At 44.2% G+C, this 12596-nt stretch overlaps 1 protein-coding gene across 5 annotated transcripts in view; it reads right to left on the reverse strand.

Moving 5' to 3' along the window:
- LOC108931644 (zinc finger protein 521-like) overlaps positions 1 to 12596 on the reverse strand; it is a 143015-nt gene that overhangs the window by 72644 nt on the left and 57775 nt on the right. For 4 of the 5 annotated variants that reach the window (XM_029246295.1, XM_029246294.1, XM_029246292.1 and 1 more), the window contains 3 exons: positions 7412 to 10788; positions 6757 to 6841; positions 4488 to 4541 (listed from right to left, as the gene is read on the reverse strand). In XM_029246295.1, the coding sequence (XP_029102128.1) occupies positions 4488 to 4541; positions 6757 to 6841; positions 7412 to 10348 (3076 nt within the window). In that variant the 5' untranslated portion in view covers positions 10349 to 10788. The remainder of the gene's footprint in view (positions 1 to 4487; positions 4542 to 6756; positions 6842 to 7411; positions 10789 to 12596) is intronic. The other variant, XM_029246293.1, reaches the window with a different exon arrangement.

Below are 12596 nucleotides of genomic sequence, written 5' to 3' on the forward strand. Positions count from 1 at the left end.
TTTTGCTGACTAAGCCTGCATTTGCCTGGTTTATTCTTCAAACAGTCTAAGCAAATATTTATATAAAGATCTGTCTTTTTTGAATAAAAAAAAAGAAAAAAAATAACCTTAATTTACAATAAAAAGGGCAGATTTGACAGTAACCAGGATAACTAATATCTGTGAAATCCTTTTCATAATGGTAAAGGCAAATCTGATACCCACAGTTCCCCAACTACCCCATGCCAAAAAACTCAAAACAAAGGGTGACCAGCTGTCTTTGAGCCTGCTATTAAATTGCTCCTTGGTTAGTAGCTGTATCTCTTTTTTTTCCATGAGAGTATCACACTAAGTCCCCATACAGAGCCGCCAGCTGTACAGCAAATGTGTGCTTTTCCAACTGTGCCCCAGCAGGCCATAGCCCTCCATCTTGAGACATGTGAGGATCCTAGCACACTTGGCACGATGTCCCCGCTTCCCCGGCTGCACCAGCAACAGAGCACATCCACCCCCCCAGAGTTATCTGATTATCACATTCACAACGTTTAACACCTACGCAGCACAGCACACACACATATATATTTGTTGCTGTTGCTTTTTTTTTTTTTTATTGTTTGCTTGATCCCCATTTCAGTTTCATCCAAGGATCACGTCGCTGTGTTAAAATGTGCTGGCAGGCGCGAGCAGACCATGTGCCGTCCAGCTCCATATGCGGACGGAGGGGAGGGGACAGAGCCGCTCGCCGTCGGAACGGTATCAAGAGAGCCAAGATCGGGCTGATGTCAAACGGACGTGGCGCTGGTTATTCGGCATGCTTTGTTTTGGACTGAGTCATCAGCGTATAAATAGAATTATCAGCGTGAATCGATACTGTGAGCGGGGGCATCAATGAAAACAACACCCGCAAGAGGAGGACGCTTGCTCCATTACCTGCGTTAATTTCGTGACAGCTGAGGAGGGATGACCTGCCCTCCTCCCCAGTCTCTCCTGTACAGATGGCCATTAAGGGAGAGAGTGTCCCTTTTAATGAAGAAAGTATTTAGAGCTTTTCCAAATGAGGACAGTTTTATCCAAATTGATTTTGCGGTAATTAAAGAGTTCAGGCCAGAATTTAACCCATTGTTACCATGGCATAACTGCAAGCTTTTCCTTGTGTTTCTCTCTCTCTTAGGGAGGCAGACAGACACACACCCTGATGCCCCCTACTTTTCTTGGTTTCCAATTTCTTTGTCCAGAAATAAATCATGGTCAACATTCAGAGGACATATAATTCTGAGAAAATCATTACAGCACCCACAGTGATTTAGCAATGGCTCATACTTCAAATTCCAGCTGCTCTTAAGCTTCCAGACAATGGAACATTCTTTAAAAGAATCTGAAGGAAACCAAACTCGGTTTTGCTTCGTATGATGTCCGGGAAAACTTTGGTTTTTATGTGAGTATCATAAAGCATACATCTTCACACTGAAACACACACATAAAGCTGAGCACTGCTTAATGACATAAATGAAGTAACATAGGCCACAGTATGCTGGAGTGCTTATTGAGTCTTTCCATGGTTTAATTAAGGCAATGTCTACATTGTCTTCGACCATATTTCGTAGGTCGAAGGTTTTACACTTTAATGAGTACCACCAGGGATGGTAGGAAAGGGTGGGACCAAGGAATCCTCTTGTGTCTCCAGGTCTCATATGCTGTTCGTGAAAGTGCATCTCCGTGTTCTCCCCGGCACAATGAGGCTGATGCCTATTAGATTTTTCATCAGTTCTAAATTTTTCACAAGCAGAAGACGCAGAAGCTGATTCTGAATCAGGAGAACCTTCTACTGAAGCATTTCTTTAAAAAAAAAAAAAAAAAAATCAAATGCATTAATATATGTGGCACACCGGAGCGTGCCGACATCCACCTCTGAGATTATTGACCTTACTTGAGTTAAAAGATGAGGGTCAGGTGCGGCCAAAGTATTTAAATAGGCTGTCGGAGCACAGGAATTCGTCGCACTGCACAGCTCAGACTGCACTAGATTCCAATGCTGCCCAAAGCTCCTATTTTGAACTGTATGTATTTTTGTCTTCACTGTTTGTTTCGTTATTAACACAAACAATTCTTAAGTCCCCCCCCATACTGCCTCCCGCCTGGTCACTCCCCAAACCCAGCAAGCCTGGTGCACCACAGTGTATTAATGTAGGGTACAGGAGGTAGAGAAGGTGTGCTTTTGCAAGCCATGGACCAGATCAACGAGCACTGTTCAACTCTGACATGTATCGACACATCACTAAACATTCAATAGTTGCTGACACTGCGATCAAAAACAAAAGCATGCTTTTCTACTGCAAAATGTATCCTGTCCCACATTTAGTTTGATTCATTTCAAGCTCAGCTAAGCATACTATGTCACCTTGGAGACTCTCAGAAGGCAGTGCACCTCCAAAGAAACACAAGCACTTTCAATCTATGGAGTACAAACTGTCTCTTGTTGGACTGTCATACATTAGCAGGGAAAAGGAAATAATTACTAAATATGAATAGTGAAAAGACAAAAAAGTACAAGTACTGCTTAAAATACATAACGTGAGGCATTCCATTATGGGTTCAATAAGCTACCTTTTCGATTAGCTTCTGTTATGCTTTTGCTTCGTTGCCTGGAAAGCAGTTAAAATGGACATGTCCGATGCTTTAGTGACGTGGTGCGTTCCATACATTTTTGTGGACTTATTTAAAACAGGACCCCGGACTCTCACGCTGTGACTGAAAGCAAAGCAAGAGAAGCGCGGAAGCAGAATAACGTTAACGTCGAGCGTGGGTTCAAAACCGAAGAACGGAAGCACATTAGCGGCTGTCGGATATCAGCGTGCCACGTTAGCTCTCCAATTCCATACAGGGCTGTGTTTGAAACACTCCTAGATTTCAATTAGATTGTGCATTCTCAATAATCACAATTTGCCTTCAATTACTTCTGAGTCTCTAGCAAATGCTGAAACTTTTTTTTTTTTTTTTTTTTAAATCCCCCTCTGTGATAGTTCTTGACCAGCGATCACCGTTGCTTAATTATCTTCTTTACTCTGATGGATGGTTCCATCTCCGCAGAGTTGGCAGTGGAACTCGCTAACCAAATCCCTCATGGAGCAACTGCGCTTCAGAAGCCCACTAACAACTGTCTAGTGAAAAAGGAGACAAAAATAAAAACGTGAAGCTTAATTGAGAGCTGGAGCCAGTGCAAGGGAGGGTGATTTTCGGCACGGTTCTGGAGACCTATCGGCAACAATTAGGCATGATTAAGGCATCGCGGGTCCCTTTGTATGTTGCCCATAATCCGTCGATGACGGCTGGATGCCCACCTCACAGTCGAAAGCTAGCAAAAGCACACAAGGCCTGACAGACTGCGGCTCCAACATGGTGCTCAGACAAAAGCCCAGAGTCCGTCAGAGCTGAACCCAGAATGCCCGTCGGGGTGAAAACATTATGACACGTACGTATGTCATATGTGGCGGTCCGTCATCCTTGAGTTACACCGGCCTTCCTTAGTTCACTGGCTATAAAGCCAATGCAGTATTGTGGTTCTTGTTTGTTTTACTGTTTGTTTGTTTTTTTTTTTTTTTGTTTACTGTTTATTTATTTATTTTTTGGGAGGGGAGCACCCCGGGTGCTAATCCCCAGATGGGGATCCATATCAAAAAGGCTGGTAATTCCAACTTGATTAGAAATGAAATTGCCGAAGGGATTAGTGAGGCGCCTTGCGTGAGCCGGTCCCTGCCAGAGAGGGGATGGGTGCTGGGAACAGCAGAGTCGCAGACACACCCAGCAGGGGCGTCCAGGCGTTGCCAGAGCAGGGAATTCTCCATTCTCACACACACACACACACACACACGTACGTACATACGTAAAGCAACTAACCCCTTCATAAAGAGACAGAGACAGAACACTGGGATGCAAACACACCAACAGGAATGCACACACACATATGCGCATACACGTTGCTTGCAAGAACACATGCTACGCTTACAAAAAACACAAATATGCACACCCTCGCAAAAGTCATACAAATGAAAGACTGGATTACAAGAGCACTTGTTTATGTATTTAGAGTGCAACCCTTACAGGCTTCCAGGCCACGTTAAAATTCACCTACAATGTTCTGAAGAGTCCCAGAAGCAAAAATACTTGGTTCTGGATCAATGAACTACTTGCCAATGAAGAAGAATTTGGCATAATTAAAAATTTCTCCAAACAATTACAATGAGCTAATAAATCAACAATTGTAATAAACAAAAAAAGACTCCAACAAAGATACACACATATACAGCTTGCATCTATGCACTAAGGCCCTGCATGAAATATGTTTTCTGTAAAGTGTTTGTTTGAATTTTAACAATATAACAAATGAACTGGTCCCACTACATCACTGACTACCACCCCTGACATTACTATTCAATCTAAATCACTTAAAACAACTGTGTTTTATTAATAACAGTTTTATGAACTGTAATACTGTAATATTTAAAAAGTACCTGAACTGTGATATGGTGTGTAAACTTCTCTTTTGAAGTTCTGTGGGGATGTTGCTATTGAAAAACCAGAAAAAAATGGAAATGTAATCCAGGAAAATGAAAACAGCATGAATGTCCACTAAGTTTGCTGGTCAAATTAATTAATTGAAGATTTTAAATTACAGCACTAAAGAAAAATCTGTCGATGACTGCGTAAGTAAATAATTGTAAATAGTTCTACGACACATAAAATATCAAAGAAGATTTCTAACAGACTGTCACACAAAGGCAAATAATTAATGATTAGCAGTCCATTACCTTTTTTTTTAAATGCATTTTCTTAACACTCTTCTGCAACATGTTAGAAGGTCCACTTCATCACACTCCCAGAAACCTCAAACATATTGTGAGTTTTGAACCGCATACTTGCCCTTCTCCTGCGACTCTGGCATTTCATTCATTCTTTAAATGTGAACTATGCAATGTTGGTTAAAAAAAGAAAAAGAGAGGGAAAAAAACCTGCTGTGTAAACCCTTAATGAGATCCACAGTTAAGTATCCAGAAATAAACACCCTATCTGTAATCTTTCATAAAACACTATTTGAATAATCTTAGAGGAAAGAGTAGAAAATCATCAAAGGTGCTGCTGAATGTACTGTACAAGAAGGCCACATCAGATTCTGGTAGATTCCAGAAAGGAACTTGCTGAGTGACAATAAAATCAAATGAACTGAAATGTTTTCTTCCTTCAAGCAAAAAATTAGTCGACAAATATTTAAAATTCATGGACTGGAAGGCCCTGTAACAATGAGGAATGTAACAGTTTCTGAGTCAAAATCAACAACTTGTATAATAGAAAGTTTATATATGTATATCAAATCCATTAAAAGAGCTTTTGATGAGACCAAGTTTGAACCAAGTTTGCAAACCTACTCTTTCCTTTAAGTTACAGTAAGGTCTGATGCTGTTATATATATTTTTTTCTGGATCCACCACAATATATTAGGTATTGCACATGAATGCAAGAACTTTGGATGTGTTTTCTTTCACTCAAGGTATTTCATGTTGGGCACAACAAGAACAATGACTGTTCCCAAAGCCTTAGAAAAAGGTAAACATTTCATAGTAAAATCCAGCGGCTAACTACATAATTACAGGATGCATGTTAAATGTCTACAATTAAAACTTATACCGGAACTGATCAATTACGTATTTGTGAGAAATCAGAAAACCTGCAATTGTACAATTTGCCTATACATATCTTTAATATAGCGACAAGCTTGAACGTTCTGGAAATAAATATGTGTCGGGTGCGAGGGTGTAGTCCTTCAGGGTTTACTTCCATTATTAGCTAAAGTAACACAAATTAAACAAATAACAATAAGGATAGCAAGGAAATTTACATTTACGTTTAAATTACAAAAATGGAACTATGACACTTAGAATTGAAACTCACTCTTTATTTCTTTATCTAAAAGACAAATCTCCCCAGTCTTAGGAGCCTTGACAGGATGCAAAGGGCATGTGTTCTTAGACTGCTGCCCAGGTGCTTCTTTCAGTCCAGAGGCATGGCCACAACTACTACATACCACAATTTTTTTCCCATATTTTACTGAAGCTATTTCATTCTGCTTGAGTATAACAGCACCTCCTCTACTATGGTTTGAACTGTTAAATGCCAAGTGAGAGGTTCAATTCCCTACCCACTTCCCAATCTAGAGAAGAACCCTAATTTGATCATGGATGGTAGGCTTGCTTGTGAGGTGTGTGTATGTATATATATATATCACCGAACAGCACTAAAACAAACCGGTGATATGTTTTCTGTACAACATATCAGACGTCTCTAACATACACTCTAAATCATCAACTGTCCTCAACACCACTAAGTACACACTCATATACTACATCCACTCCAGCAAAAACAGGGAAGGGCCAGTTTTATCCAAATTATTATAACTAAGGTAAACGATGGATAAAGAAGAAGAAGAAGAAAAAGGAAAAAAAAAAAAAAAAAAAAAAAAAAAAAAAAAAAAATCAGATGATCCAGTGGCATCTGTCCCAACCCCACACCTATGTTTGGAATATGCATAGTACATCATTGGTGTAACAGCCAGGATCAAACAAGTCAGAAGGAAGTTCTCCCTTATTCAAAAACTTGCAGCCCCACAACTGAACGGAAGAAAATTAATAGCTTTTTCTATTCCAGGTTTGCTCACTGCTACCGGGCATGCAGTGCTGGAACAATTAATGTTACTCATGATGTGGTAAAAAGAAACATAGTTCTTACCCAGCATGTGATTTGCAACATGGACCTGAATGTCCCACTCACTGTAGAAGACCATCTGACACTTAATGCACTGGTAGGTCTTCTTCTGCAAAGGGAAAAATTAATTTAATTAATTGAAGCTGCTGCTATTTTACATATATCATCAAAATATACAGCGGTACTCATCACTGTGATTTAACATTAAAATATTAAATTATACTGAAGAGGCAACCATGGCATATAGAGTGATACATAGTGTAAAAACGAAAAACAAAGCCCATGGAAATGCCAGCGTATGCCGTAAAAGCACATACTCCATACCATGTGATATATTAAAATCCTATGTATAATTTCATTTGTATCTGTATTGCTCTGTGCAGCACATTGTCAAAAACCATGTACCAAAACTCTACGGCTACTACCCTCAAAATGACATCAATGATTATAAAGTAGATTTCCATATTTCCACATTTTCATATCTTCTGAAATGGCGTGCAATCTATACATAATGTTCTGTGACAGCTTTTCCTATAGAGAACAGCACAAACAGCTGATCCAGAAGCACTGTTCAGCTTCACTTAAAGAGCTGTACATAGCATTGCAAAGAAGCACAGATGTGTTAACAAGTAATCTAACACTGCTGAAATGTACTTTTCATTTTGGGGGTGGGGGTTACCTCTTCAGTCTGTAAAGGACTCACTCTTGGCATGGGCGAAACTTGCGGTGTTCTGAGGTGAGTGCTGTTGCTCTCCCCCGCTGTGTCTCTGTGCACGGAGAGGACGTGGTTCTGCAGCTCTGCCTCCGATTCAAACTTCACATTGCAGCTGGAGCACCGCGTCTTGGAGGAGGCCCCCTTGCCTTTGCTCTCACTAGGGCTGAGGGTCTCTCCTGGAGTGCCCGCCACCATTGCCACTGCCGACTGCTGCTTACTGCCATTCACCGCAGGGCTGGAACTCTTGCTGCCGGCACCACTGACGCAGGAGGCACAGAGCCCGTAGGGTAGTCCGTTGATGTCAAGCTTGACCAGATCTTGCTTGGAACGGAACTCTTTCAGACAGGAGGCACACTTGTAGAGCTTCTGGGGGTGGTGGACACGGCCAACTGGGTGATTGCTAGACATGGTGCCCGTCTTCTGCATGTGGAAGGTGCCGTGGATCTTGAGTTCTAGAGTGGATGTCACCGTTTGCATGCAAACCACACAACGGAAGCCTGTGAGAGAGTTCCTCAGGTCTGGGTGCATTTGGCAGTGCTCCAAGAAGTCCTCCTCACTCTGCAGCGGCATCTTACATATCCTGCAGTTCCCTGTGTCCAAGCTTTTGCTGTGGGTGACCTTGTGCTCGGTGAGGGTGAGGAGGGAAGGGAAGCGTTCTCCACAGATGGGGCACATGTAGTGCTTGACGGGTCCAAGGTGGGTCTGCATGTGTTCCCTCAGACCTGCCTCGGAGAAGAAGGTGCGGGAGCAGACATTGCACTTATAATTTCCCTTGATCATTTCTGCCTTTCTCTTCACCATGGCACTCTCACCTGGCCTGATGTTGTGGTCGCGCAGCTGGTGGTTGGTGAGTAGAGAGTCCATAGTATAGGCAGCACCGCAGATGTCACAACCGTACATGGGCTCAGAGGCGTCCACGTCCTCCTCGCTGCCATCATGGCTGTTTTGGGACTCGTGGCTGTTGGCCAGGAGTCCCTGCAGCTCCGTGTCATCCTTGGGGACTGACTCTGCACTGGCAGTGGCCCCGTTGGCGCCGCAATTTTGCGACTTTCCCTCGAAGACACAGTGCTTCTCTCGAAGGTGCTTCTCCAGCAAAATGATGGCATGGAAGGCCTTGCTGCAGAACCGGCAGTTGTACTTCTTGCTGTGAGTGGTGATGTGACACTGCAGCTCTACTTCTGTACCAAATGACTCCCCGCAGAAAATACACTTATGCACCTTGCCCTGGTTTTCCAAGTGGTTGTGCTTGACATGCAGCTGTAGGTCTGTCTCATGACGGAAGTCCCAGTTACAGGAGGTGCACCGATACACCTTCTTCTCATTGCTGTGCTTCACAGCCAGGTGTAGCTGGATGGAAACCTTTGAATCAAAGACCTCTTGACACAGAGTGCATCGGAAGAACACAAAGGTGTGCATGTCAAGCAAATGCTTCTGCAGGTCATCCACTGATGTGAATTGCTTGTCACAGCTCTCACAGATGTAATAGGTTGATGTGATCATGAAGTGGATGGTGACGTGTTTCAGCAATGACTCCTGGTTTGGGAACTCCTTGTTGCACTGTGGACAGGTCAGCTTCGGAAGGACGCTGTCAAGGTGTGTTTTCAGGTGCGTCTGAAATAAATCCAAATTAGAGTACTTGGCACCACACTGATTACAAATGAATTCACTGGTTGAGCGAGATGAGGAACCACTTTGTCCTACTTTAATGTTTGCTTGGTCTATGGACACTGGGGATGAAGGACTCAGAGTTCGGTTTGACTTCTTCCCATTGTTGACATAATTAAGTGCAAGAGGTATATTCTTGTGGTTCTCTTTGATATGCTTGTTCAGCTTCAATATGCTGTTGAATATGGGAGAGTTAGTGCAGTATGAACAGGAATACACCTCCATAATGGGGTCCTTGGGTGTCCCAGCTAATGGAGAGTCAAAGTGCGTGCTGCCGCCATCACAGTGCGTTTGACGGATATGCTCCTCCAACGTGGTCTCGGTCAGGAAACCCATGAAGCACTGAGGGCAGAAGAAGGCATTGCTCTCTTTGGCTAGTGGACTGGGAAAGCCATGTGAACAGCGGATGTGTTCCTGCAAGCCATTGAGATCACTTAGCACCTCAGGACAGAAGTTGCACTGTAGGACCGCAGAGGGCATGCTGCCTATCAAGGCGCTGTGGTCCTGGTTGTCGTGTACCTGCTTCAAGTGCTCATTAAGGTTGTACAGGGAGGGCAGAACCTCAAAGCAGTATTGGCAGGTGTGAGCCTGCTCAGGTTTATCCAGGTGCATAGTCTTGAGATGTATCTGTAAAACAGCCAGGCTAGAAAACACTTGCTTGTTGCAGTAGATGCAGCTGTAGGAGATTTTGGCTTGTTTAGAGGACAACCCAGTAATGTCGGCCGTGTGTTGCGCCGCTCTCTTCCTCCCACGAGTTTTTGGCAAAGGCGGCGCCACGTCCACCATGGTTGAGCTGTCGACTGAGAGGTTTGAATCCGGAGTGGTGCTGGAAACGGAGGTGTAGCCCACCGTCACAAGGGAAGGACTGTTGCTATGGTTACTGGATTCTGGCTGCTGGTGGATATCCATGTGGTTGTAGAGCTCCTCCACTGCGTGGAAATGCTCGGAGCAGATGGCGCAAGTGTGGCCCTTCTTGTCTCTGTTGTGAGCCTGGTCGATGTGGCTTAGTAGAGGGCCCTCCTCGGCGAATGGCTCGTGGCAGTAGATGCACTGCAGGGCACCCCTCTCCTGAGGCGGGGAGCACTCAGGATGGCACTCAGCGATGTGTTTCTGTAGCTCCTCTGGGATGTCAAACCCCTCTTCACACCGGCCACACTTCTGGGTCTCCTTTAGCTTCCAGTCGTCCACCCCAGACAGGCCCTGGCCACCGTCCTTGGCCCGCTCGTGGACCTGCATGTGGCCGTGTAGAGAGCTGGAGGACAGGAAGCCTCGTCGGCAGACAGCACACTTGTATGGCTTGTTCGATGTGTGAGTCTTCAGGTGGATCTTGAGGTGGTCACTGCGGGAGAAGGCGGCGTCGCACTCGCTGCAGTGGTACTTCTTGTCACCCGTGTGCAGCTTGACGTGCCGGTCGCGGCTGCGCTTGTGCTTGAAGAGGCGGCTGCAAAAGGTGCACTTGAAGGGCAGCTTGTCGCTGTGGCTCTGCTCGTGGTGCTTCAGGAAGCTGAGGCGGCTGAAAGATTTGTCACAGAACTGGCAGGGGTACGGCAATCCTGGGACCCCTTCCTCTTCCCCAAAGTCATATCCGTCTCCGTGGCCTGGGGACGTCTGGTCTTTACTGGATGGTGAAGATGCTGGCCAAGAGCACGAAGGGTCATCCTCAATATCAGCCCCGTCTGCAGCGATGAGGGGGAAAAAAAGACAAGAGTCATGATTGAGGAAAGGGGTTAGCTGGAAATTTACTGCCCACTGCCACTTTAGATATGATACTGAAACTCTTCAAATAGATTTGATGGTTAAAAAAGAATTCACATTGATAAGTATAATGCAGCAGATTTTTTTTCTCAGCTTTTTTTTTTGTTATGGTTCATGTATGCAAAGGAACTCCCAAGGAGCCATTTTAAAAAAGTTGAATTTGAATATCTAATTTACAGAATAATTTGCCATAAATGCTTCTCCTGCAATTAGCCTTGTATGTGGTCACGTAATGACTTAGCCCACTGAGATTCAAAATGCAGTCTTTCTGACATTTCTACCTACATGGTATGTGGTGCTTTAAGATGGATGCCCTACATGAGGTAAATTAGTTCATTTTTCTCATTTTTTTTTTTTTAAAACCATTGTTGTAATTGTGGCAGCACAATCCAGTGATTTCTGTAAGAAAATATGCATAACTGGTTTCGGAATAAAGATACAAATTTTGCCTGTTAACCGCAATTGTCAACAAAAACAAAAAGCCCCTTCTTGACATGGTCGCATGGTTGCAAGTCACCATTTCAACAAACAATACTGTCATACAAATGGAGCTCGAATAGGAACATTAAAGAAATTACATACAAATGAATAATAACTAGCACTCGAAAAAACAAAGTGAAAAACAAAACACAGGCCAGAGGATTGTCGGAAGAGCGTTTCTGGCTTAAAGCTTGTTTAGCAGGGGCACATGGACTTGGCTGCAGGCAACGGAGCGCCCAGCTCCCCGCAGATGCTGCCAGCAAAGGGGCTGCCATAGGGGCAGAGACTCAGGGATATGGATCAGCCAAGACTTGGAAGGGAGAACACACTGCGTGCCACGAAAGGCAAGGACAAAGCGGGCATGCCAAATGTGCTCAGGCCTCCATCCTCCCCGAGCCTACAAGCGCAACTGCGATCTAATCAATTTACTTAATCTACTCCAGTCCAAGAGTCTCGCTTACTTTCCATGTTCCACCACCGAACAAGGGCCTGTCAGTTGCACATCCTTAGATGGCAGAGAAGATGGACATCTCACATGCCTGACTGACAGATGCTGGGAGTGCATGCAGCTTCATACTCCATTGTTTCTGTATTCTGTTTTCGGTTAGCAGTTCCACGTACAGTCATACGCTGAGATATGCCCACTTGCGTTACGAAAACTCAGTTTCACAAGGATTTTCATTTACTACCCCTACTTTGGCTCACAAGGCATTTTTTGCATTTACAATTTGAATTTTGTGGCGCCTCCCAACAGCTGAGTGGTGCGAGACCAAAGCCACCATACAGTCTTCTTTGCAGTTATAGCTTGGCTCGTGCTGCGTAAAGGTCTGAACTTCCATTGGCCCTCCATCTCGGTTATCATGAACCCTGTTTCGACTGTCCAAACCACGTCACCTTGTTCAGTGAGTGTGAATTCATTTGTGGTCTTTTCATTGGTTCATTGCTGTCTTTTGTCTTTTTTTCTTTTTTACTCCACTTTTGCATTAGACATTTAACACAGGGGTTGCGGCGGCACAGTAGGTTTGGCCAGGGCCTACTCTCCGGTGGGTCTGGGGTTCGAGTCCTGCTTGGGGTGCCTTGCGATGGAGCAGCGTCCCCTCCCCCTCTAGCCTTGCACCTTGTGTTGCTGGGTTAGGTTCCAGCTCGCCGTGCCCCACTCTGGACAAGCAGTTTCAGATGATGTGTGTAAGATTTAACACATTAACTGTCATATACATATATGACTACGCATGAGGTGTTTGGTTGTTCG

This window comes from Scleropages formosus, chromosome 19 (assembly GCF_900964775.1).
Source record: "Scleropages formosus chromosome 19, fSclFor1.1, whole genome shotgun sequence".
NCBI classification, from domain to species: domain Eukaryota; kingdom Metazoa; phylum Chordata; class Actinopteri; order Osteoglossiformes; family Osteoglossidae; genus Scleropages; species Scleropages formosus.